Here is a 24,850-nt window from a genome sequence, read left to right as displayed (position 1 = left end):
CCCGGGCCGGGCCGGGCCGGGCCGGGCCGGGCAGCGCCGCCGGGGCTCGCAGCAGCGCCCGCCCGGGTGCAGGTAAGGAGCGCGGCCGGGCGCCGCCGGCCCGGGCTCGGCGCGTCCCCGCCCGGAATCGCCGCAGCCCGGTGTCCGCACGGGCGAGGCCCCGGCCGGGCCATCGGGGCCGAGCCCGGCGCTGACGGGGAAAGCGCCGACATCCCCCGTGCTGTAGCCACGCGGAGGGACCGGGGGGGCTGGGGCTGCCCCGAAGGCGGCGGGGCCGGGACAGCGGGAGCGGCTCTCCGGCTCCGGCCGGGCCGCCGCTGTGCCCCGAACATCGCCGCGCTGAGGGCCCGGGCCGGGCTCGCGTCCCGCCGGCGTCTGCGAGCTGCGAGGCGCTGCCCAGCCCCGGCCGCAGGGACCGCGCTGCCCCGGGCGAGCCTCTCCGGGCCGCGCCGGGGCTGGGAGCTCCTCGCACGGGGGACGGCCGGCCGGGTTTCTTCGGGTGTTTCTCAAAACACCGGGTGTGCAGGTGCTGTCCCGGAGCCTGCAGTGACAGCACTGCAGCCCTGGACAGGGCCCTGCAGCGTGGAGGGCTTTGCTCTAGCCTAGCAGTGCACAAACACCCGAGGCTGTGGACAGGGTGCTCCACATGGTCCAGGACAGGTTCTGAACTGATTTTACTAGTTCTTACCTGGATTTCTTTACTAGTTATAAAACAAAATAAAACACTGGACAGTTAGAAACATTTTGAGGTCAGGTATCCATCCTGTTTATATGTTTCCATCTGCTTTTAAGTGTGGAAGAATACCGAACTGTGGAGGTCTGGGTGGTGAGTGGGGATCCTGCTCTCAGGGGGCAGTGGAAGGTGGGTGTGGTGGTCCCTGTTGTCCTCCTCAGAAGTGGCCAGGCTTCAGGCTGCCTGCTGGCCTTGGCGTTCAGCTTCGATGGTGTCACCTCGACCCCTTTGGGGTGGCACATGGGATCGCTGGCAACTGCTCATCCTCCCCACCTGTGGGTCTGAGCAGATCCACAGGCCTAAAAGCTGGTCCTGGTGACAGTGAAGCTCCTGGGGACAGCAGGTGACACCCAGCCTGAGTGTCTCTGCTTTGTCGTCCGTGTCTGAACCTAAAGCTGAAGGTGGCTTGCTGCTTTATTGCCCTTCTCCCTCTCATCTCCATTTCCACAGAATCTATTTTCTCTTTTGAAATGCGTAACATGAACAGCCTCTTACTGCACAGAGGGACATTTCATCTCGTTTTGAGATGCTGATAAATACTGTGTCCTACTCCAAACCTCACCATGCTTCTAAAGAACCCAGGAGCAAAACTTTTTTGCCCCTGGTTTGTTCCAGAGGAGGCATTTGCTCCTGGCTTTGGAGCAGCATTCAAATTTGGAAGGGAAGAAGTGTGTGATTGTCTTTCTCCACTGGGCCACCTGCCTGTGCCAAGGGTGTTCCTGAGTGCTCCTGTGTGTTTACAAAGCAAGTATTTTCTGCCATTAGTCTTCTAAACACCTGCCCTGGGCAATGCCAGAAGACAGGGGAAGATCCAAGAGAGCAGCTCTCAGCCCCTCAGGTCTCTGTAGTGCTCTGGTGTGCCACTTGCAGTTTGAGCATGATCCCAGCTAGTGGTCTTTCTCAAAGGCTCAGTTTTGCCACTAGAGGCAATTAAAAATCCGTATCTCTGCTGATGGCAAGGATGGGGAAGTTCTCTGTTATGGCAGAGGAAATTCCTGAGAAAAATAATTTACAGAATCTCATGCTGGGTGAGGCTGCAGGCACCTCTGCAGGTCACCTTGCCCAGCCCCTGCTCCATCAGGGCCACCCAGAGCCAGCTGCCCAGGATGTGTCCAGGTGGCTTTTGAGTCTCTCCAGGGATGGAGACTCCACCACCTCTCTGGGCACCTGCACCAGTGCTCAGCCACCCTCCCAATGCAGAAGTGTCTCCTGAGCTCAGAGGGCCCCTCCTGTGTGTCACTTGGTGCCCGAGGCCCCTGGGGCTGTCCCTGGCTCTGTCCCCTCTGCAGCCTCCCCCCGGGTATTTATCCCCAGGGATGAGATGCCCTGAGCCTGCTCTGCTCCAGGCTGGGCAGTGCCAGCTCTCTCAGCCTCTCCTCACAGCAGAAATGCTCCAGTCCCTCCATCACCTTCATGGCCCTGTGCTGGACTCTGTCCAATCTGTCCCTGTCTCCAGTACTGGGCAGCCCAGCTCTGGGCCCAGCACTCCAGGGCTGGCCTCACTGCTGTGAAGCAGAGGGAAAGGATCCCCTCCCTCCACCAGCTGTGTCGCAGCTCCCAGTGCAGCCCAGGACGCTGTTCTGCATTGCTGCAGGAGCGCATTGCTGGCCCATGGGCATCCTGGTGTCCAGCAGGACCTTTCCTCCCAGCTGGGTGGCTCCCAGCATGTACCAGTGCAGGTTTTAGGAATATTTGAAATTCTGAGAAGCCACTACGTGAATACCCATTAATATTGTTTGAATTAGAATACTTTAAGCCAATTTTGTGATGAACAGAAGCACCTCTCTCGAGCAGATCATGCTTTGTAAACACTGTCAGGGCTGTGCCGCAGCTCCGTGCCGGGAGCTACCCTCTCCATGCTCCTCTGTGGCCTGTTGCATGCAGCACGTCCCTCCTCTTCCCAAGGAGCAGATCACTCCCTGGCTCTGCCGTGGTTTGGTGAGAGGGTGTGTGTGAGGGTGTGTGTGAGGCTGTGGCAGAGCTGGAGGCTCGTGTGTACAGCAGCCCTGGAGATGCTCTGCAAGCCCCAGGGTTGCTGCTCCAGGATGTGGCTGTGCCAATACCCAGCGATTCCTGTTGGCACAGCTAAACCTCTGTGAGTAGCAGGGCCAGTGATCCTGGTTGCCTTTAAGGGTGTGTTTTGTGGCCTGTGTCCTTCGTCCTTGTGACTATGTGCACGAGCTGGTGTCCCCAGCTCTCCCAGGTGCTCAGGGTGGTCAGACTCAGGTGCCCTGTGCTAACACCCTTCCCTGCTGGGTGAGGGACCATGCAGGGACCCCTTCTCTGTGCTGGTGCTTTGTTTCCTGAACCTGAGGGTTTGTCTTTGACAGAGACCACTGTTCAGAGACACTGATCCTGCTGTCAGAACTGGTTAGGATAGGCTGGTGGGGTCTGGCTGCAGACAGGCTCCATGTGCACAGCCCTCTTACGCAGAGACGGGATTCCAGGAGCAAAGCAGGAGGGACCAAAGCACTCCCAGATGAGAATTGTCTTGAAAAATACTACCCTCCAGCAGCACATTGTGGTGTTCTCTGGAGGCACCATGTGTATGTGTGTGGGGGTTTCTTGGGGTGGCTTTCCTCCTTCCTGGCTTTTCCAGCCAGGAATCCTTGGCTGTCCCTCAGCAGAAGGCAGAAGTGAGGAGTCCTTGTGGATTTGGATGGGCAGCTGGCTGAGGAGTGGGGCTCACCTGCACCCTCTGTAAGATGTGGAGTTACACTCAATACCAGGAAAAATGGAGAAGTCAGGGTCTCACTGTAAAGGCAAAACAGCTGCAGCTCCACTGTTGCTCTTTTAAAAGCTGCATTTGGGAGGAGGGGTTGAAGGCTGCTGAGCAGCCTGGTTCTGTTTTGTCTGGGTGGGCAGAGCTTTATCAGATGTCACTGGGACATGTGTAAACTAAAAGTGTTTTAAGACAATAGCTGAAAAAAAAACCCATAAAGATTAATAAAGCTTTTGTTCAATATCTAGGGTAATCAGCAGAACAAATCATAGAATATCTTGAGCACAAGGATCCTGGTCCTGCACAGACACCCCAGCAATCCCACCCCGTGGCTGAGAGCATTGTCCAAATGCTCCTGGAGCTCTCCCGGGGAGCCTGTTCAATGCCTGACGACCCTCTGGAGTTAAAACCCTTTTCTAGCATCCAAGGAAAAAGTGTGAGTTTGGTTTGCTAATTGTTGTGCTAATTTGCAGATTTGCATCCTGGTAGCTGGATAACGACCAGACTGGGTAAAGCCCTGAGCAGCCTGGTGTAATCCCACACTGCTGGGAGCAGAAGGTTGAATTACAGACCTCGGAGGTTCCTGAATTATCCTGTGACCATATGGGTCGCTCCAGGGCTTGCAGGATCCCCTGAAGGGATCTCTGGGGCAGTGGTACCTCCTGGGCTCTGGCTCCAGGGGCTGAGGCCACCAGGGTTGTCTGAGCTGTGGGCATCCCCTTGATTACCTCTTTTCTGCTCCTAGGGAGCAGGGTTATCCAAAGTGTCTTTCTCCTGCTGTGGCAGTGGTGCTAGGGCAGCTCATAGCTGTGGCTGAGCCCCTTTTCCTCATGTAGCACTCCTGACCTGGGATACTTCACAACAGGTTGTTTTTATTACAAAAACTAGTGAATTTACATGATATAATTAATATATATTAGTAGTAAGTGTTTGAAGGGGTTAATATTTTTAAACATTTATGTAATATTAAAAATAGTTACTTTTTATTGGTATTACTTATAGAAAACAGAAACAACAGAGGTTATACGTTTATTACTAAAATTTCTAAAACTTTGAATCATTGGGGAATCAGCTGATGACTGTAGATGACTTTGTAGATAGGATTTGATTGAAGTTTTTTAAATGTTTTGTTTTTAGAGAGATTTTTGGTAGTTGAATTATTACTAATACTTGTATCTTTATATGGTGGTTTCACTTGTTGGGAAACACTTTTTACAGTAAAAGATTTGTATTTATGTTATATTTGGAATAGTACTGATTTGTATAGTGTCCTTCCAGGGGGTTTTATACCAGGATTTAAAAAACTGTGAGCTGCAAACAACACCTCCAATCCTGATTCTCAGGCCTCCAGGTGGGGATGGAGCTCTGCAGCCCAGGTATTGGCATGCCCACACCTGTGGGGCCGTGGTCCAGGGGCTGTGGGGGTTCTCCCAGGAATGCTGAGTTAAAAGTTTACCAGTGTGTGCTATGGTTGATGGGAGCAGTGTTGGTGGTAAATTGTTTTCTGACACCATGGAAGCCCCTGACAAGAGATGGGAGAGCCCTGGGAGCCGCTGAGTTTCAGCTGTGGCAAGAGTGTGCTTACAGGTTCGCACCAACAGTGTTCTGGCAGCTCATGTGTGGCCTTGGAATAGAATTTGTGCTCCATGTGTGCTCAAAGGGCAGGAGTTGCGACAAGGAGTTGGGGAGGGAAAGGTTTCCATGAGCAAGACAGAAGTTGCTCCAGCCAGGAGTGCTGGGGCAAGCACTCACACTGCTGCTGAGGGACAGGTGAGGGGAACAGGAGGCACAGTTTGTGGTAGAATGATGGCATTGTTAAGGTTGTAGAGGACCTGTAAGATCACTGAGTCCAACAGTAGGGCAGGGCTGTGGGCTGGATGGGCTCCTCTGCCTCTTGGAGGGCTCCCAACCCTCTGAGCTAGGCTGCCCCAGTGCTGGGACATGCCCTTGGCTGCAGTGAGGCCTTTCCCAGGAGGCTGCTGGAGGAGGACCTGTCTGGAGGTTAAGGCCTAAATCTCAGTTGTTTAGCTTTTCCAGTTTAAAGAACAGCACCTCAATCTGTAATCCAAATTCATTCTGTTCACCCTGAGCTCACAGTGTCCACAGCATCAGCCTAGTCCTGTAAGGATTTGGAGAGTGAACCACAGTCACAGAATATCTCAAGCTGGAAGGACACCAAAGGACCATCAAATCCAACTCCCTGCTCCTGGCACCCAAAATTAAGTAAAATTAAACCATAATGTTGACTACTGCTTTGCATTTCCTGAGCAAATATTTGCTTTTGTGTTCACATCAGAGACTGTAAGAAACTCAGGTGAAGCGTCATGAACCTGAGTACTGGATCTAGTTGTTTCTCTTCCATTCTAGGCATTTCCAGTCCCAAATTCTGTTAGAATTTTAAAAAAAGGCAAAAGTTCCCACAAAATGAAGAGTTGTCCTTGAAATATTTGACCCAATGATGAATCAAGGATTGATTGGATTTAAGTGCCAAAAAAAGCAGATAGATTCCTACTGGCTATTAGGAAGCACTGAAACAGGTTGCCTGCTAAATTAATTTTGGCTTTCACTTGGAGTCTGGTGTCTAGATTAGTTTCTCAGTTCCTTCAGTTGTCCTGACACTTAACAGTGTTTTTCTGCACCTGGAGAGCCTGAAAGGTCTGTGATGTTTGCCAGTTGACCATCAGGTGTTTCTAGTCACAAACCTGACAGAACTGGGAGAAGTAGATCTTCCCCTCAATGTGATCACACCAGCCCACTCTGTACCCTCTGATTGTAACACCTTTATCTGAATGTCTCAAGTTTTAAAATTCCAGACTTTTTCCTTTGTAGCTCAATTCTTAGCTAACCCTCCTTCACCAAAATGATTATCCTCTTTTCCACATGGATATCTTGCTTTTCGAATTCAAATTGGATCAGGAGGAGCCAAGACATGACTGTGGTCCTCTCTAGCCCTGCCTCTATCCTGGCAGCAGGTGCTTTGGAGAGGATGCTGCTGCAATGTGGAGCCCCTGGGCCCATGGGTGGGGGGCTAGTCACAGCCAGAGAGAGCCAGTCATGCCCTCGAGGCCCTGACACTTTGCTTCCTCCTTGAGATTCACAGCTAGACAGGTTGAGCATCACCAGTCCCCTGAGAAACTCAGAGGGGGTACAGGAACATCAGGTTCCCCCCACTCATACCCCCAGTAACTCCTGTCACTTGTGAAATTCTCTTACAGCCAGTTAGAAGATCAAGGGTGACACACTGACGGGAGAACGGGAAGGGGCCCTGCAGGGAGCTCTGCCTGCTCCAGGGTGAGATTTGGCAGCTCTCAGTCACAGTCTGTCAGAGCATTGTGGGCCCCCGTGGGAGCCAGGAGCAGCTTGTGGTGGACCTGTTGTGCTCGTGCCATCTTATGGTCGTGCCAGGTGAGAAAAAATCCTCAGCATTTGCAGGCTCTAAGCTGGGACCTCACAACAGGGGCTTTCATGGGGCATGTTGGTGCCAGCTGTGACCTTCATGTGGGACCTTTAATAAATCTTTCAGGGATTTCTGCTGGGAGAGACCATCCTGTGCTGTCACATTCTCGCTCCTTTGTTGTGTTTATACTGGTACCCAAGTTGATTTGTTCCCTGCTGCCCTGCAGGGCTTCGCTGTGTGCTCAGGCAAGGTGATGGACAGCAGGGGGGAGATGGAGGTGGTGAGGAGCACCAAGGGCAGTGCAGCTGGGGAGGTCAGTGTCCACGTGGTCACCACCGAGAGCACTGTGCAGAGCACCCACCTGCCCACCACTGCCTTCATCATACCAGGTATGTGGAGCAGCCCCCTGCAACTGCTGCCTCCCCAGCCTGGAGAGCCCACATTCCTTGGGGAGCTGTGCTCCTCCCAAACCTTGGGAGGCAAAGCCAAGCTGCTGTTGCCATCTTGGATGTGCTCTGTGGCTATCCCACATCACTTATACTGTTTGTGGTCAATCAAATCTTTCTGAGCTTTAAACTGAATCCCTGGTGTGAGGGGCCCTGAGCCAGGGCAGCACAGTGTGCTGGTACCTGCTCTGCAGGGCTGTGAGCTCCTGGGCTGCTGCATTAGCATGGAATCCCAGAACAGCTCAAGCTGGAGTGGATCCGTAAGGATCATTGAGTCCAAATCCTGCCAGGACCACCTAAAATGAAACCAACAGTACAAGTGTTGTCCAGACACTCCCTGAACGTGGTGCTGTGACCGCTTCCCTGGGGAACCTCTTCCAGGCACTGAGCAGCCTCTGGGTGAGGAAGCTTTTCCTAATGTCCCACCAGAACCTCCCCTGAGGCAGCTTCATTCCATCTCCTCAGGTCCATTGCTGGTCCCACAAGGGGGAGATCAGCACCTGACCCCTGGGAGGAAGGTGCAGACAGCAATGGGATCACCCCTCAGCTTCTCTCCTCCCAGCTGAGGCCCACAGGTGGCCTCAGCTGCTCCTCCCAAGTCCTGCCCTCAGGACCTTTCACAATCCTGGTCCCCTCCTCTGGACACAACTCCAGCCCTCAGCTGTCCTTTGTGTGCTGAGAGGCCCAAACTGTTCCCAGGGCTGGAGGTGAGGCTGCCCCAGAGCAGAGCAGAGCAGAGCAGAGCAGAGCAGAGCAGGACAGTCACCCACCCCCCTGATGTCCCCCGGGGCAGGGCTGGCCCTTGGGGCTGCCAGGACACTGCTGGCTCCTGTTCCACTTGCCCTCAGCCCAAAGCCCCTGAACCCCTCCCCCACAGTAGCTCCCCAGTCTTGGTCCCCAAGGCATACAACTTTTCAGGATTAACCCATCCTAGGTGCACAATCCAGGTCTTACTCTTGTTTCATGCATATGGTGATTGGATTGTCCAGCTCTCAGGTCCGTCCAGATCTCTGTGTAAGGCCCCTCTATCCTAAAGGGTGTCCACAGCTCCTCCTAATTAAGTGTTATTAATAAACTTACTTAATGGACATTCAGTTCCCCCATCCAGATTATTTATAAAGAATTTAGGAGCACTGGCCCTAAACCCTGGGAACCCCACTGTTGATGGCCACCAGCCCCATGTGCACCCAGTTACTGTAAGGCTTTGTACCCAGCTGTAGGAGAGTCATCATCCACTTGTTCACCCGATGGACAATGGACTGGATGAGCTCTGTACTGGACTTTTTGTCCAGAAGGGTACTGTGACAGGCAGTATCAAGGCTTTGCTAAAATCCAAAAACTCACATCTATTGGCTTTGCTTGGTCAGCTTAGTGGGGTGACCTTTCCATAAAGGGAGATTCAGCTGCTTAACCAGGACTTCCCCTTGTGAACCTATGTTGGCTGTGACCAATGACTTTGTTGTCTCTCCAGTGTTTTTCAGTAACTCCCAGAATAACCTTCTCCATAATTTTACCAAGCACTGTAGTGAGACTGACAGGCCTGTAATTATCAGGGTCGTCCTTCTTACCCCTTCTTGAAAATTGGGACAATTTTGAGTGCAGCTGACCGGTGTCTTTTAGGAGGTGTTTGAGCAAAGCATGGTTGTGTGTTAGGTGAGAGGAGGAGTGTTCTCTAGAAGTTTTTCCTGGTGCCTCAGTTCTCACTGCAGAGAGGCCCTGGGTTGCACAGTGCGTTCCCTTGAAACACAACTAAACTGGAAATTGCAGCCCAGGAGCAAACTCCTGTCACATCAGGGCACCCTAGGCACAGAAACAGTCTGAGATCAGGCTGAAGTAGAAACCCTTGAATGTGGATAGTGTTGGTGCCACCCCCCAGCATGAGCCATTACTGGCTGCATATTTTTTTTTGCGTCACTCTGCTTCCTTTGTGCTTTGGCCCACAGCAGAGCCCTCACCTGGGAGACCATGTCCTCTGGGATCCTGGGCTGCCTTTGAGCCTTATTTGCATCAGTGAAGTGTTCTGTGTATGCCTCTGGCTGTTTGTCTCCTTTCTTCCCTTCTCAAGCAAACGCCACTGCCATCAACCTTCCCACGAGCACCTTAGAAATCCAGCGATTCCCTCGGGAGCCCCAGAGAAGCACAGGGGCTGAGAGGCCAGACAGGGGAGGAGGGAATGAACCCATCACAGCTGCTGTCATTCCCCAGATCAGCGGGGTGCAGACCTGCAGCACAGTCCGTGTGCTGGAGTGGAAAGATGGGGTGGCAACTTTGCCTGGGAGTAACCTGCGGGTAAGTGTAGCCCTGGGCCACTGGGTTTGACCCCTCTGCCTCTCCCCACAGCTGCTTGTGGTTGTAAATCCCTCAGCCTGTGCCAGGTAAGGAGCACCAGGATGTGCCATGGGCCTCCTGCACCCCAGCTGGAGGATCCCTCAGCTGCCCCAGCTCTTCTTCTGCCCTATCCCTATGGCCCTGCCATCCTGGGAGCTTAGCACAGAGCTCACAGAGGTGCCTGGGGGGCTGCAGCAGCTCTGCCCTGCACAAGGAGGCACAGGGGTGCTACGTGCTGTGCAGGACATCTTCCCTTCCAAACTATGCTGTGGACTTGGCTGTGCCCCAGGTCCTGCCCTCACCGTGGGAGCAGCAGCCTTGTGCTCATCTGGCAGCAGGTGCCTCAGTGCAGCAGGTCAGCAGTGCCTCAAGTGACAGCTTGCAGAAATGCACCCATTTCTCAGCTGCTGCTCAGCCTCAGGACACCTCATCCTTCAGCCACCCACCTGCCAGCTCCATCTGAGTGCCCAGCACAGGCTGCATGCAGGGCACCTTCACAAGGCCTGGGGTGCTGTGCTCACCTCTGTGCTCAGAAGAGTTGTCCTCTTGTCAGACACACTGATGAACATCCCTGTCCCTCATTTTCAGACCAGCCACCCAGTTACATGTCTACCTGCTGAACTCTTTTTTCCTTGCTTTTTGTTCAATGACAGTTCCGGATAAATGAGTACGGCACGCTGAAGGTGGTGAGTGCTGATAAGATGCCTCCCGTGGAAGCTGTGAAGGAGGGTCACACAGAGAAAGATGGGGACTCCGAGGTGGCACCCCCCAGCAGAGACAATCCTACTGTGGCTCAGGGTAAGGGCATCATGGTGCCACTTTTGCAGAGGGCACCAGCATCCAGCAGATGCTGTCTGGTGTCCCCATGGATGAGGCAAATGTCTCCAGTGTCTGCTGTCCTTCTGTGTGCCTCACTGCTGCTCCTTTGTCGCAGACGTGCCGGAGCAGCCCACGGCAGAAGGCCTGTGCCATTGCGATACCTGTGGCCGCAGACACATGTGGGACGGGGCCCGGGAGGGCAGGGGCTTCTGCAGCGAGCACTGCCACCAGCAGTTCAAAGAGAGGTAAAGGAAGGGGGTCTGTGCCCTGCAGAGCCAGATCCATCCCTCTGCCCTCCCTCCCTGCCCTGCTCCACATGCTCCAGCAAGGGATGGGAATGCCTCTGCCTCCGGCAGGTGCTGGGGGTACCGCGTGTTCCGCTTGTTCCTGGAGGCAGGCTGGGGAAGGGAAACTTCCCAAGGGAGCAGCACGAAGCATGGGAGCTAGATTTTCTCCTGCCCAATTTGTGGCCTCATAAACGCATATCTGCTGGAGCAGGAGGTTGCTGCATTGGGGGCTTCCAGGCTGAGCAGCAGTGGAAGGCGACAGGTCACGGGGGCATTTCCAGCCCTACTCCTGACCAGTGTGTGACTCTCAGGACTTGTTTTCCAGCATCTCTGGTGCAGCTTAGAGCCCTACTACTAAACTAGATCTCTTTTGATTCATCCCTGGGTTCAGGTTTCTAACACCCAAGTGTGTGAGGGTGACTCTGGCCTGTCCCTGGCTCTAACTCTTGACAACTTATGTGCGTACATCCCCCCACAGGAGGGGTGGGGGTATGTGTGAGTAAGAAATGGGGGGACAGTGACTGTCCAACAGTCCCTCCCTTACTGACACCCCAGGCAGTGTCACTGTGCTGCACTGGCTGCAGTGCTTGGCCCTCCTTCCCTCTGTGCAGGTCTGTCATTGTGGAAAATTCTGCCAGCAGCACCAATGCCACTGAAATCCTCAAGCCTGTGAAGAAACGAAAGAGGAAGGACTATCAGAGCCCCTCGGAGGAAGAATATGAATCTGAACAAATGGTAGGACAAAGACAGGGAGGGGGTGGGTGCAGCCAGTGTCCCAGGGGCTGGAGGCCAACCCTGCGTGTACAGATCTCATCGTGCTGCTCAGGGCTCTGTCAGCAGCAGGTCAAAAGGGAAACAGATTGGCCAAAATGCCAAAAAGACTTGAATGTGTGGAGATGAGGGCTCCTAGCAATGGGCTGGTTGTTTGGCGTGTGGAGCACTGAGGCCTGGGCAGTGCCAGACTGTCCAGGCTGGGCTGTAGGTACTGACCACTCTCAGCTGCTCTCTTGTGTCTGGGCCACCAGGGTAAGGGTTGAAGTAGGGGAGTGTCTGTCTATGTGCTAGTATCCTGGGGAAGGGAGGCATTTTGACAAGGTAAGGAAGCTCTGCTTGCCAGCCCTGACTGTCTGTAGCAGGTCCAGTCCATGTGTGATTGCTACCAGTCCCTGCAAGCTCCCATCACCAGATTCTCTGGCAGTCCATTTCTGGGCCAGGCATTGGTCAGACTGTGAACCTTCTGAGGGTGCACTGTGGCCCTGGGCACCAGTGTGAGGATACAACACACAGCCAAAAACTTCTGGGTTCTGTTCTATCTGCTCTCATGTCTAGGAGGAAAAGCAGGAAGAGAAGAAAAGCTCTGTGGAAGACTCTGCCATGAGCAATCTGGAGGCTGAGGCGTGGAACGGGAGCCAGCACGGTACGGAGGGCAGGGTGGACTGTGGGGTGAGCACTGCTGCTGGGGCTGGGGGGTCCCCCTGCAGGGTTGGACCCTTTTGGTGCTCCTGCAGGGTCAAACACCCACTGCAATGCGCTGGCATGTGGTCCTGAAGGCTTGTGAGCTCCTCTGCTTGCTTGATCCTGCTCTCTCTGTCTCTTTCCATTTCTCTCCTTTCCTCTCTCTCTCTCCATGGGAAGGGGGCACCCTTACAGACACGGCACTGGCACTGGCCCGTGCTGGACAGAGCTTCCTGTCCCTCCCCTCAGGAGCTCAGTTTGTTACTGGCTCGTGGGCACTGTGTTTGCTCCCAGGGACACTGTCCTGAGCACAAACAGGACTGCACCACGTGTGGCTTTGCCCTTCTTTAGGATTGGCTCATGGGGAACTTCCCTCGTGGCATCAGGAGCTCACAAGTTTGGGAGCTGCTCGTGTAGGTGCAGTGCCACTGAAGCCCTGTGATTTGGGATTGTCTCATCACGTGGGGATCTATTTCGGGGAGCTCAGTTTGTTACTGGCTCGTGGGCACTGTGTTTGCTCCCAGGGACACTGTCCTGAGCACAAACAGGACTGCACCACGTGTGGCTTTGCCCTTCTTTAGGATTGGCTCATGGGGAACTTCCCTCGTGGCATCAGGAGCTCACAAGTTTGGGAGCTGCTCGTGTAGGTGCAGTGCCACTGAAGCCCTGTGATTTGGGATTGTCTCATCCCGTGGGGATCTATTTCAGGACTGTATCACAGATCTCAAAAGCAGAGCTGTCAACATGGAAGGAAAGGAGACAAGCTGAGGGATGCAGTGTTTTCTTGGTTGGTTTCTTCCCTGCAGTGTCAAGGAAAACTTCAGGAAACACTGAAAATAAACATTCATGGGAAACCTTTTGACTTTGAGTACTGAAAGTCATACTCAAAATAATTTTAAAATTAAACTGTTACAACTTCATACTCCTCTGCATAACCAAGTGCAGGGACGGTGGCAGGGGCCAGGTGTCATTAACCCCTGATGTTACAGTGAGTTAACCATCATTACAAAGGAATCTCAGATCTCATACCTGCTTCTCACTCTGAGCCCTGAGCATGTAACCTTCCCTGCTGCATACAAGTAAGCAGAGATGAGCTTTGTTACTTCAGCATTTTATTTTCTCTTATTTTAGAAGTACTTCAGCAAACAAAATATACACCTGGCTACCTCAGTGCAGCAGTCAGTGTATGCTCTGACTCTTGGTGTATTTGCCATTTCCCAGAAGTGCAGAGCTTGTACTCAAAGATTCCCCAGCTATGCCTGGCACTTTTTCTATGTCTTAAGGAATAGTAAAAGTGTTTTTCAATCTGAAGATGTCAGCAAAGCAAGGTTAGTCACCTTGCTCACTGAAGTTCACCTTTAAATTCTTCCCTAAGTTTCTGGGTTTTTTCCATTTCCTCTTCCCCTAAACCCAAAGGAGGAAGGAGTAGATCTGTTTTCCTCCTGCATTTCTAGCCTGCTGTACCTATGGCTGTCTGCCATAGCTGATCTGCAGCTGGAAATTCCTCAGCTCTAGAATAGGCACAGCACCCCTGGAGTCCCTTCAGCAGCTGCAAATTAGGGAGACAAAGAAGCTGGAGAGCAAGAGACTTGGGTTGTGTCTCATAGGTCTTGGGCAAGGCCTTTGTGGCCTTCTCAAAGGCATGAAGGCTCACCTCCCTGCCTATGAAGAGACAGTACTGTCTTCTTTGTCGTGGGCAAACACATCTCTAGGGCATCAGAGTGGCCTTGCTGTGCCACGAGGGCTCAGGTGGCTCTCAGAGCAGAGGATAGCAGAGCTGGGATGTGAACCTGCTGCTGGTTTGACTGTCTAGGAGTCCCTTGCAGCTGGGAATGATTCCCAGACTTGTGCATGGATCCTGGCTTCCACAAATCCATCCTGTGTGGACACAGCAGATGTTCTGGCTGGAAGAGGGTCTGGTCAGGTCTGGTGTCCTGATGGCTCATCCCTCACACTCCCTGGAATCCCAGACTCATTGGAAAGGACCTTAAAACCCATCTTGGTTTCACCCCCTGTCATGGGCAGGGACACCTTCCACTAGCCCAGGTGCCTTACCAGGACATGGTTCAGGACATTTGGGTCATGGGTGCTCCTGGCTCTGCCCCTCATCGTGCAGCTAGCCAGGTTTGCTGGAGAAGGGGCTCTGGAAGGATGGTGCTGAGCTTTGCAGGGATGCAGGACCCTGTGTGAGAGCGGGATGGGGCTGGAGCGGCCCCTCAGCAGCGTTTGTGTGCGTTTGTGCTGCGCTCAGGTGCCAGTGAGGAGAAGAAAGAAGGCTGGTCTTGGGCGTCCTACTTGGAGGAGCAGAAAGCTGTCGCTGCCCCTTTAGATCTCTTCCAGGATGTGAGTTGGGATTTTCCTGTCTTTTCCCCTCTTTTGTCTTCTCTTTTCTTTCCCTTTTTTTTTTTTCCCACCCCTCCTCCTTCTCCTCTCTTCCTTGCTTCCCTATTTTGTGGGACTCTGAGCAATAGCCAAGCTCCCATTGTCAGCTGGAAGTGGCTGGGCAACCTCCAGTTTTGATTTGCCCAGAGTCCCACTCCCCAGCAGGTGCTAGCCCCATCCCAAACACCCCACCTTTGTCTAGGACACTGCTGTGACTCTGGCAGGGTGGTGGAGCCTCTCCAGCCCTTCCTGGGAGCCAGGTGGGCTCTCCTGAGGCTGTGCTGCAAACAAGTCAGGCCTGTGTCCTGCTCCCCCGGCTTCAGCTTTTACCCCAGGGACACCTTGCCCTGCCAATAGCAAGAGATGTAAATCCATAAGGAGGTGTAACACTGTTTTTTTCCTATGGGAAAAAAATGAAATTTGTATGACAACATAACCTGTGGCCCACAGTCTCTTGGCCCCAGCAGCTCCCATTGCCTGGTGGTTGCTCCCCTGGTGGGTTCTAGACCCAACTCCCTGTGTTGGTTTTACATTGTACTTTAATTTTTGTTTCCAGTACCAAGTAGCTTCCCAGCACAAAAATGGCTTTAAAGTGGGGATGAAGCTGGAGGGGATCGACCCGCAGCACCCATCTATGTACTTCATCCTGACAGTGGCTGAGGTGAGGAGCCTCCAGTGCCCATGTTCCTTGGTTGCTCCTGGCTCCCACTCAGCCAGAGGCTCTGGGGCAGGGGAGGTGCTGCCAGATGGCCCCTGGAGGAGACAGGACCTGTCACTGCAGGAGATGAGCTGCTGCTCCAGCACCTCAGGCAAACAAGTAGGGAGTTCCCTGCCAGCTTGGAGGGACAGAACACAGCACTGTGGAGCTGTGTTGGTCTCTGTCACCCTGACACAGCACGGGGGGAGGGATTGTGGTGATGGCAACAGCTTATGTCCCTAAGACAGGTCTGAGCCCTTGAGATGGAGGATGTGGAGGCATCCCACTACTCTTCTTGTGTCCGTGCAGATCCACTTTCCACTCAGCCAAGTGGCAGCTGAACCAGCCTTGCCTTGCAGAGCTCCCCAGGCAGCCAGTGTGGCATTTATCCAAAATCTCTGCATCAGCTGCTTCCTAGGCTGCAGAAAAGGGAGTCTGTGCACTTGCTGGATATAGCAAGGTGCTCCACCATGGCATTTAATGCACCCTGAACATCCCTTCTTCAGGCTGGCTTGTGGTGGCTTTGCACTGACCTTGTTCCATGCTGGACACCCTTTGGGTCTGGTTTGTGCCTCCCAGTTTGGGCACCGGCCTGTGATTGACTTTTGGCTTCCCAAAGTGAACCATGCTGAGCTGGTATGTGGGAGGGGGTGTGATGCTCAGCCAGGGACAGCAGCAGGTCTCCATGGCTCTTTCCTTCTCCTCCCTCCCTGCTGGCAGGTGTGTGGCTACCGGATGCGTCTCCACTTTGATGGCTACTCCGAGTGCCACGACTTCTGGCTGAATGCTGACTCCCCCGACATCCACCCTGCTGGCTGGTTTGAGGAGACGGGGCACAAACTCCAGCCCCCCAAAGGTAAGGAGTTAATTCAGCTCAGGTGGTGGGTCATGCTGAAGGAGGGGGATGAAGAGTGGTTCAAATGTAGAGCTTGAGGTGGGGACAGGCTGGCTCCATGGGGCCAGGGAGGGATGCTGCTGTACGGGTGGAGTTCCACAGGATAACATTTCAGGCACCCATCTCTGCTTGCTCACATTTTGCAGCAAAGCCCTGTTGCTCTGGACCTCCCAGTGCCACCAGCTGTGGCCCAGGGCAGGCAGGACCCGAGGAGGAACTGTGCTCTAGATTTCCACTCCACTGCTCATGTTTCCTAACACCCCTTCAAAACCACCTATCAGCCCTCAGCCATGGGCTTTGGGCATCCCAGGGCTGCTGCAGATCCTGCTGCAGCAGGATATGCTGGCAGGGTGACAGTTGTTCAGGGATGGCCAGGCTTACCCTCACATCCTTCTGGCTGTGAACTAACTGTTCTCATTTCTCTTCCTGAGGGGTTGTAGGTTATAAAGAAGAAGAATTCAGCTGGACAAACTACCTGAAGTTAACAAAGGCTCAGGCAGCTCCTAAGCACCTCTTCATGGTCCGAAACACTGTGAGTAGCAGCATCTCCTTCCTGCCAGAGCCTACAGGTTCAGGTTTGATTCTTCCCCTCCAGCTGAGCAAAATGCTTCCTCTAGCACTGGGCTTTGCTTTGTCCATCTCACACCCCTCAAGCCCACAGTTCTGAAGAGCCAGGAGCATGTGTCACATTGTTGCTCAGGATCTGTAGCTTGGACACTCATTTGACATGCCCAGAATTGGTGCTGGTCTGATTATGTTTCATCCAGGTTGATCTCATGGACAATTAAATGTGAAGTATTGATGAGAAGTAACTACTATTCTCAGCAATTATTTGGCTAAAATATATCACTTAATGCTTCATAAGTATAATTCCTTTGCCTCTTTGTATATTTGTTGTTTCTGTGTCTGCCTATTTTTTTCACATGGAAGCTTGGGTAAGGAAAGTGGGAATATAGGAGAATGAAAATGCTGATTGTTCCTTTGTCGGCTGCAAAGGAAACTCACCCTACTGGCAAATCACCCTCTGCAAGTTACTTATTGGTCTAAACCCTGCTGTTCATTGCTGCAACAGCCCCACCAGTGTGTGCGATGCAGTGTTTTGCACAGAATCTGGATTCAAGAAATAAAGGCAAGGAAGGGAGAAGGCTCCCAGCTCCTCCTGCCATGCCTGAGGCATTGGTTGCTGCTGACTGACCAGAAACAAGTGTTTTGGGACAAAGCAGAACTAGTGTCAGTTGGAGGACTTTTTTTTTTTTTTTTTTTTTTTCCCTTGGAATTTACTAGTTACAGAAGATCCTGAAGGTCTGAAGATCACTTTTCCTCTTTCTTTTTTTTTCACTTTTCCTCTTTCTTTGCTTTGAGTTGAGTGACCCAGCTGAGTTATTTACCTACTTCCTCTTTCCTTGCAGTGCAGCACACTGCCCATCTGGGAGCCTCAGTGGTCCCAGGCCTGTCTGGAGGTCAGATGGGGTGTGGTTTTTGGAAGGTTTGGGCAGGTGCCTTCTTGCAGCAGGCATAGGCAGTGGTGAGGAAGGAGCTGGGGCTGCAGCTCTGAAAAAGCCCTGCCCCTCTCTCCTGCCAGCATGAGGCTTCTCCAGGCTTCAAGGTGGGCATGAAGCTCGAAGCCGTGGACCGCATGAACCCTTCCCTGATCTGTGTTGCCACAGTGACTGACGTGGTGGACAATCGCTTTCTGGTGCACTTTGACAACTGGGATGATACTTATGACTACTGGTAAGTGTACTGAGGCTCTTGGGAGCCAGTGGTGGGGAGACACCCACAGAGGGCCCTGTGTAAGAGCTTGGGTATGTTTTCTAGGTGTGATCCCAGCAGTCCATACATCCACCCAGTTGGATGGTGTCATGAGCACGGCAAACCCCTCACACCTCCTCAAGGTGAGTCAGTGATTGGTGAGGTGCAGCCTGGGAGTGCATCCCCTTGGGAACAGGCTTTTCAAGGTGGCATGGGAGTCCTGGGGACACAAACCTCCTGCCAAGGCTCCTGTAAACATGTTCAGGCGCAGCATGGTGCTTGTGTTAGGCCAAGTCTCCACTCTGAGATATGAGGAGGACCCCAGCTGTCTGTGCACACTCAGCTGTTTCTGCTTCCTTGTACTGTGGTCCATGAGAAAGTAGCAGCACTTCTTGGTGTCTCTCAGGTTCCCGTGTGCCCAGCAGACTTGGTTGGCCCTCGAAGGCAGTCGGGCATTCTGGGGTACTTTCTGACTTCCTGCAGGCATCTCTCACCTTCTGCATCTTCCCTCTTCCAGATTATCCTGATCCTGACAACTTCACCTGGGAAAAGTACTTGAAAGAAACTGGAGCATCTGCTGTCCCAGCTTGGGCCTTTAAAGTGGTGAGTGTCACATCATCTGCTCCACTCCACCTGCGCAGGAGTTTGGGTTTTCTTCATTGTCAGGTCTTTGCTTTTGTGACAAGCCTAGTGATGTTCTGTATTTTCCTGCCAGAGGCCTAGGCTTTGGATCTACACTCAGAGTTCAGAAGTCAGGGGTATCCTGGGCAAATAGTTCAAAATTGGGAAAAATGAGGAGTATGACTGTGCCCTCAGCTAAACAGGAGCTGAGTGATGGGAAATAATTTAGGTTTGCTTGATTAGTTTTTGTGTCAAACTGCACCACCAGCAGCCGTGTCCAGCCAAGCGTGGTTACAATATATATCCCCAAAATGTGTCTCTTAGAGATCTTCTTCCCTGGGGCACATCTTTTTAAAGACAACTCAAATGCAGTGAGTCTGTTTCTGCTTTCTCCTGTTGCCACTGTGAGCTGGGATGGCTCTTCCTGGCCAGGCCAGGGCCAGGCAGGGACCTGGGCTCGAGGGGGACACAGTGCTGGGAAAGCTGCTGAGGGGGCAGGAGCCTGAAGCTCCCTGCTCCCCCTGACTGGGCTCTTCCAGCGCCCGCCCCATGGCTTCCTGGTCAACATGAAGCTGGAGGCAGTGGACAGGAGGACTCCTTCCTTCATCCGAGTGGCCAGTGTGGAGGACGTGGAAGATCACAGGATAAAGGTGGGTGCTGGAGCATTGGTACTGAGCCTGTGTCCAGGCACTGTACTAGCTCACTCCTGCCCTTCCCAGCTCACTGGGAATGTGCAAATGTGGGCAGGTCCCAGTGCCTGGCTCCAGGAGTGGAGAGCCTTGTGCTGCACTTCAGCTCTACCCTGCTGCTTGCTCTCAACTAGGAAGGATCCAGAGCTCCTCTGGAGAGAGGTGTGCTGGCATTTGAAGGGTGACCCCTCTACTTGCTTCCCCAGGTCCACTTTGATGGCTGGAGCCACGTGTATGATTTCTGGATTGATGCGGATCATCCGGACATCCATCCCATGGGCTGGTGCTCAAAAACAGGACACCCATTGCAGCCTCCTCTCAGTAAGTGCTGCACCTGTGTCAGTTCCTCCCTCCAGGGCACAAGCACACCAGACACCTCTGTCACTGCCACCTGCCCATGCACAGAAACAGGAGCACAGGTTCTGGCTGAGAATGGGAAGGGAGGAGAGGCCACTCCATGGATTTCTCAGTTGGAAAAGCCCTCCCTGTTTGGTGCAGGCAGGGAGCCCAGAGCCCTGGCTCTGCCTGGGCTTGCAGCCGTGACAGCCTTTCTCCTGTTCCTCTCCTCTGGCTGCAGGGCCAAAGGAACCAGCCTCCTCTGCCCATGGGGGCTGCCCGAGCCTTGGCTGCAAGACCATCCCTCACTCCAAGAGCTCCAAGTACAGCTTTCACCACAGGTGAGCTCCCTGGCACAGCCTGGAGGGGCACAGCTGCTTCCCTGCCAGGCCGGGCCAGCTCTTCCTCTGCTCTTCCTCACCTGCCACTCCCACCAGCATCCAGCCTTTCCCTGCACTCACACCACATCTGGCTCTGCCCCCTGCTCCCTGGGCAAGGCCCGAGGGCAGCAGCAGGACCCCAGCTGGAGTAACCCCTGTGAGCCCCTCCTGTGCCTGTCCTGTTGCCCCAGAACCCCTGAAGGTGTCCTGTGTGCCCACCTACCATGGGCACCTGTGGGCTATGGAGAGGACAGTGCAGATGCTGTTCAGTGACACCAGCTGTGACAATGCTGTCCCCCCCACCCCTCCTGGGTGCCTTTCCCTGTCATGCTTTGAGCTGGGAAGTCCCACGAAGGAGCAGTGTATGGTTCCAGCTCAGGCAGTCACCTGAGGGACCTTTTCCAAGGGAAGCCAGTCTGGGTCTGGTGCCAACCCCAGCACTAGGCTGGTGTCTGGAAGAGCCAGTATGGTGGAGTATCTGTGAGGATGGGGAAGGCAGGTGTGCCTCCTGGGGGTTTCTCTGCTGGCCACGCTCCTGGCACATGCTTACTGCTTGCTCTGAGGCTGGTCTGGATGCTGTGGGGGCAAGGGAAGATGGAGACTCTGGGAGCCCTGATGAGCTGCTCAATCAGCACATGGGTGCCTTGCCCAGGCTTGCAGGCATGGCAGAGGTCCAAGGTTTGTACCTGGAGGGACTGGCTGTGCCCTGCTCCTGCCCCCAGCAGCCTGGCTGCAGGAATTTGCTCAGCACATCTTTCCTCTGCCTTCCATTGCCAGGGCAATGGCTGCCTGTGCTCAGAGGCAGAAGGGTGGCCCTGCTGGCTTGTCACCCGATGCTGCTCCAAGCTGGGCCCAACGCTTGTGTCCCCTCTGTTCTCTAGGAAGTGCCCCACACCAGGCTGCGATGGCTCAGGCCATGTGACGGGGAGGTTCACAGCCCATTACTGCCTCTCAGGGTGCCCGCTGGCAGAGAAGAACCAGGGCAGGCTGAAGGCTGACTTGTCTGACACCGAGGCCTCGACACGCAAGAGGAGCCCAATGGGTTTCCCTCAGCGAAAGAAATCTCGGCACCATGGAAGGTAGGAAGCCAGTGAGCCCCGTGTGGGGAGGGCCCCTGTGCCACCACTGCCCGCCCTGGCAGGAGTCACCAGGTCGCAGAGGCTCCTTGGCCTTGGTCCTGCCAGCTCTGCCGGGCACCTCTCTCACTTTTTCTTCCCATGGTTTCTGGCTTTGGCTGTCAGCCCTTTGGGTCAGGGCCCAAGGGGTCCCTGCTCCCACTGCTGAGGTGTTGCTCTGGACGCTGGGGAGGAGGGCCCTGGGGCCAGTCCCAGCCCAGCCGGACATCAGTCTTCCTGTCTCTTTAGAGGGAGGCCTCCAAAGTACCGGAAGATCCAGCAGGAAGACTTCCAGAGTAAGTGCCATCCTCTCCCATGGTGTCATTGCAGGGCAAGGCTGGAGGAGCTGGGGTGGGTGGGGGTGCTGGGGATGGGTCTCCCTTGGCTCACACAGGTCCACCCCAGTGAGGGGCTTGTGTTCAGCTGCCAGACTCGACCATGGATAAGAGACGTTCCAGCCTTGTGCCAGGGCTCACAAAGCTCCCTTGATTTGGCTCTGGGGTTATGCCTGGGAGTCTTTGAGTGCTTTAGAGCATCGAATTAGGATCCTCTCCATGGCACTGTATTTTCTGTGCTGCTTTGTCCTCTTCAGACAGAGGTGGTGAGAAGTTGTGCCCCAAAATTTCAGTGTGGTTGTGAAGTGCCAAATTACTGCTGCCACACAGAAACTGATGCTGGACAGTTGGCCTGGCATTTAGTTCTGATGCCTGACAGAAGCAAATGCCTGATGTGTATTCCATCCAGCATCCCTTTCACCATAGGCTGTCCTGCTACCTACCCCACCACTGGGAGTGAGTAGAAAATGAATGATTAAAGGTCATGAGAACAAGGCAAAGCCAAGCTTGTCTAAACTTCTTTCCCCAGGATCCCTAATCCCATCTAAGCGAACATTTGGATACACTGAAACCCTGTTGACTGAAGGGACAGCCACTGGCTCTTGATACCTGCATGGGATGTTCTCATCTTTTACCTCGTATCACACATTGTGCTTTATCCCCAGCTATTTCTTCAGACAATGTGCACCAGTCACTCTTCATGTCCGCCCTGTCCGCCCACCCCGACCGCGCCCTGTCCCTGTGCTGGGAGCAGCACTGCAAGCTGCTGCCGGGGGTGGCTGGCATCACAGCAGCCACGGTGGCCAAGTGGACCATTGATGAGGTGAGGTGCTTTGGACAGTTCTGTGCTGGCCCCTGTTTTGCTGGCATGGCTGGGAGCGCCCTGCCCAGCTGTGCAGCACTGTGGCACATGCACCAGGCACTTCAGTGGCCACGTCCCTGGGCTAGCAAGGGGGGATCTGCTGGACAAGTTGTCACTTTTGTTCACTTTCTTGGGCAGCTATGGTGACCCCTGTTAAGGCCTGAATAGGTGGAGGAGCTCTGGCACCAGCTCCAGCAGCCTCTGCCTGCCTGACTCAGGCACTGGCACAGGCTGTCCAGGGCAGTGGTGCAGTCACCATCCCTGGAAGAGTTCAAAAGCTGTGTGGATGTGGCACCTGGGGACATGGCTTAGTGGTGGCCTTGGCAGTGCTGGTCAGTGGTTGGCCTCAATGACCACAGAGGGTTCTGCCAATCTTAACGATCCCCTGATGTCCTCATGACCCCCTGGGTGCCCCTCTCAGGCCAGTGCCTGTGCCTGGGGCAAGGGGTGGGCTCTGGCATGGGAGGGCAAAGCCACTGCAGCCTCTGCCCCAAGAGCCCCGTGCCACCTGCAGAGCTCAAAATGTGAGGATGTGGGACTGGGGGGGGGTCTCCAGCCAGAAACGTTGCTCTGTCTTGACATTTCTCTCATTTATTCCAAGGTTTTTAGCTTTGTGCAGACTCTGACAGGCTGTGAGGACCAAGCCAAGCTCTTCAAGGATGAGGTGAGAAGGGCTGGTGGATGAGACCAGGGGGTCAAGGCCCCCACGAGGGCCAGGAGGAATTAGCCAGTGGCCTTCTTGCAGTGGCTTGCTGCTGGATGCTGAGGGCAAATCCAGCACCTGGCAGTGGTTCTGCCCTGCAGCCCCACTGCATGGGAGTGTGCAGCTGTCTGGCTGTGTCCATATGGGGCAGGAGGGAAACTGCTGAGCCCCACGGAGCTGTGCTGCCGTGTTCTCCCAGCATGGGGGACAGAGGGCCCCTCTGTGGGGATGTGGATGGGGGGCATGAGGAGGATGGTGCTGCAGCCTGAAGAGCACCATTGCCTCCTGTGGGGAGCTGCTCCTCCTCACCCTTTCATCCTTCCCCCTCTGCCCCTCTCACCAGCACAGCAGTTGGGTGGCACTGCTGCCTGTCAGGGTTGGCATTTTTGGATCCTCTGTGGGCACACGTGGTGAGGGTGGCTCTGACACCCGGGGCTGATCCTGGGCACCCTGGCTACAGCCACTGTCACAGCCTGTGCGGGAGTGGCCCCTGTGCTTTAAGGGTGCTCAGGCAGGCAAAGCTGAACTGGGGCAGCAACCACAAGTGCTGGTCCCTGGAGTAGGGAATGGATGGTTGCTTGCCCAGAGCAGGTTGTGGTGGCTCTGTGCTGTGCCCGTGGGGCTCCAGCATAGAATCCCAACCTGGCTGCAGTGTGGGCTCCTGGGATGGCCCTGGAAGGGCTTCTCCCCCTCTGCCCTGTTCCTGGGCACATGAGCTGCCAGCTGGGGTTTCCCTGGGGAGTGCTGTGGGTGGGCCCTGCCCTGGTCTCTGGAGTCACCTGTGGCTTCTGCCCAGGTCGTGCTGGTGCTGGCTGTCTGCAGGAGTGCCAGCCCAGGTTTGCAGTAGTGCCTTTTGTCCCTGCTCTCCTTCCCAGATGATCGATGGTGAGGCGTTCCTCTTGCTGACACAGGCTGACATCGTCAAGATTATGAATGTGAAGCTGGGTCCGGCACTCAAGATCTACAATGCCATCCTCATGTTCAAGAACGCTGATGACACCTTAAAGTGACTTCTCTTGGCCCAACCGGGACCCTCCCTCCTCACTGGTGCTGCCAAACTATCCAGTCAGGACAAAGATTCCCCCAGCCGACCGCAGCTTGTCACATCCTGCTCGTGTCCGCCTGGATGCCACATCTCCCCTCTCCCACCAGTCCATCTCCCATCCTGTTCCTTGCACGCTGCCCTTCTGCAGCGCTGGGCCCAGGCTGGCCGCAGGCCTCGGGGGCGGTGGCAGGGAAGGAGGGAGGATGTGGCACTGGCCCATCTTAGTGCCACAGCTGCCCCCACTGTGTCCTGCTGTGCCTGCACTGGGTCAGGAGTGCTGAGGGCCGGGGGAGCATTGTGGAGGGTGTCACAGCAGGGGACTGACACCTGCTCAAGTCACCCAGGCATGGCAAGGGACTGACTGCCTGCATCCATGCTCACACCCACTTAAAGGCTGCTCTTGCCTTTGCTCAGCAGCTGAGAGAGATTTGGGATTTTTCCCTCTGTATGATCCTCTGGGAGTACTTGTGCTAACACCATTTCCAAGGGACATTCTTGAGGAGCTTCTGCTCATTTTGCCTTTTTCTCTGAATTCTTTTGATTTTCCCTTTTTAAGGCCAGTTGATGACTGCTTTGCCCCTGCACTGCACTGCAAACCAGTGGCCACCTCTTGCCCCTTCACAGAGCAGCTGTCCTGGCAGCTGCTCTGCTTACGACCAGCACCTGTGCTTTCTTCCTCTTTCCTGAAATTCAACAGCCTCAGGGCCCTGTCAGGCCAGGGCTGGCTGGGTGCAGAAAAGGCTTCATTTCTTCTTGCGCTTCAGACTGTTTGGTCCAGCACTTCTCTGGGAGAAAGGATGCTTGGATAGCTTGTTCCCCTTGCACCTATTGAAGAGCCCTCTACAAAGGAA

At 54.3% G+C, this 24,850-nt stretch overlaps 1 protein-coding gene across 11 annotated transcripts; it reads left to right on the top strand.

Annotated features, from left to right (window-relative positions):
* Positions 1–24,850, top strand: L3MBTL1 (L3MBTL histone methyl-lysine binding protein 1). Of its 11 annotated transcripts, XM_053958432.1 has the most exons (25): positions 3,811–3,891; positions 4,201–4,320; positions 4,734–4,831; positions 6,671–6,860; positions 7,079–7,241; positions 9,364–9,587; positions 10,280–10,424; positions 10,561–10,690; positions 11,344–11,467; positions 12,062–12,149; positions 14,439–14,530; positions 15,126–15,230; positions 15,987–16,122; positions 16,593–16,693; positions 17,744–17,895; positions 17,980–18,056; positions 18,431–18,516; positions 19,074–19,184; positions 19,430–19,544; positions 19,801–19,900; positions 20,821–21,018; positions 21,304–21,350; positions 22,055–22,212; positions 22,853–22,915; positions 23,830–24,850. In XM_053958432.1, exons 5-25 carry the CDS (start codon positions 7,106–7,108, stop codon positions 23,962–23,964), a joined length of 2,523 nt encoding a protein of 840 aa, XP_053814407.1. In that variant the 5' UTR covers positions 3,811–3,891; positions 4,201–4,320; positions 4,734–4,831; positions 6,671–6,860; positions 7,079–7,105; the 3' UTR covers positions 23,965–24,850. The 11 variants fall into 11 exon arrangements, with proteins under 11 accessions (XP_053814409.1, XP_053814405.1, XP_053814404.1 ...); XM_053958433.1 differs by lacking the exon at positions 4,201–4,320 and having other exon boundaries at positions 3,803–3,891; XM_053958434.1 differs by lacking the exons at positions 3,811–3,891; positions 4,201–4,320; positions 4,734–4,831 and adding an exon at positions 1–72.

The sequence above is a fragment of the Vidua chalybeata genome, chromosome 17 (assembly GCF_026979565.1).
Source record: "Vidua chalybeata isolate OUT-0048 chromosome 17, bVidCha1 merged haplotype, whole genome shotgun sequence".
NCBI lineage: Eukaryota > Metazoa > Chordata > Aves > Passeriformes > Viduidae > Vidua > Vidua chalybeata.
This window is presented reverse-complemented; position numbering and strand designations above follow the sequence as displayed.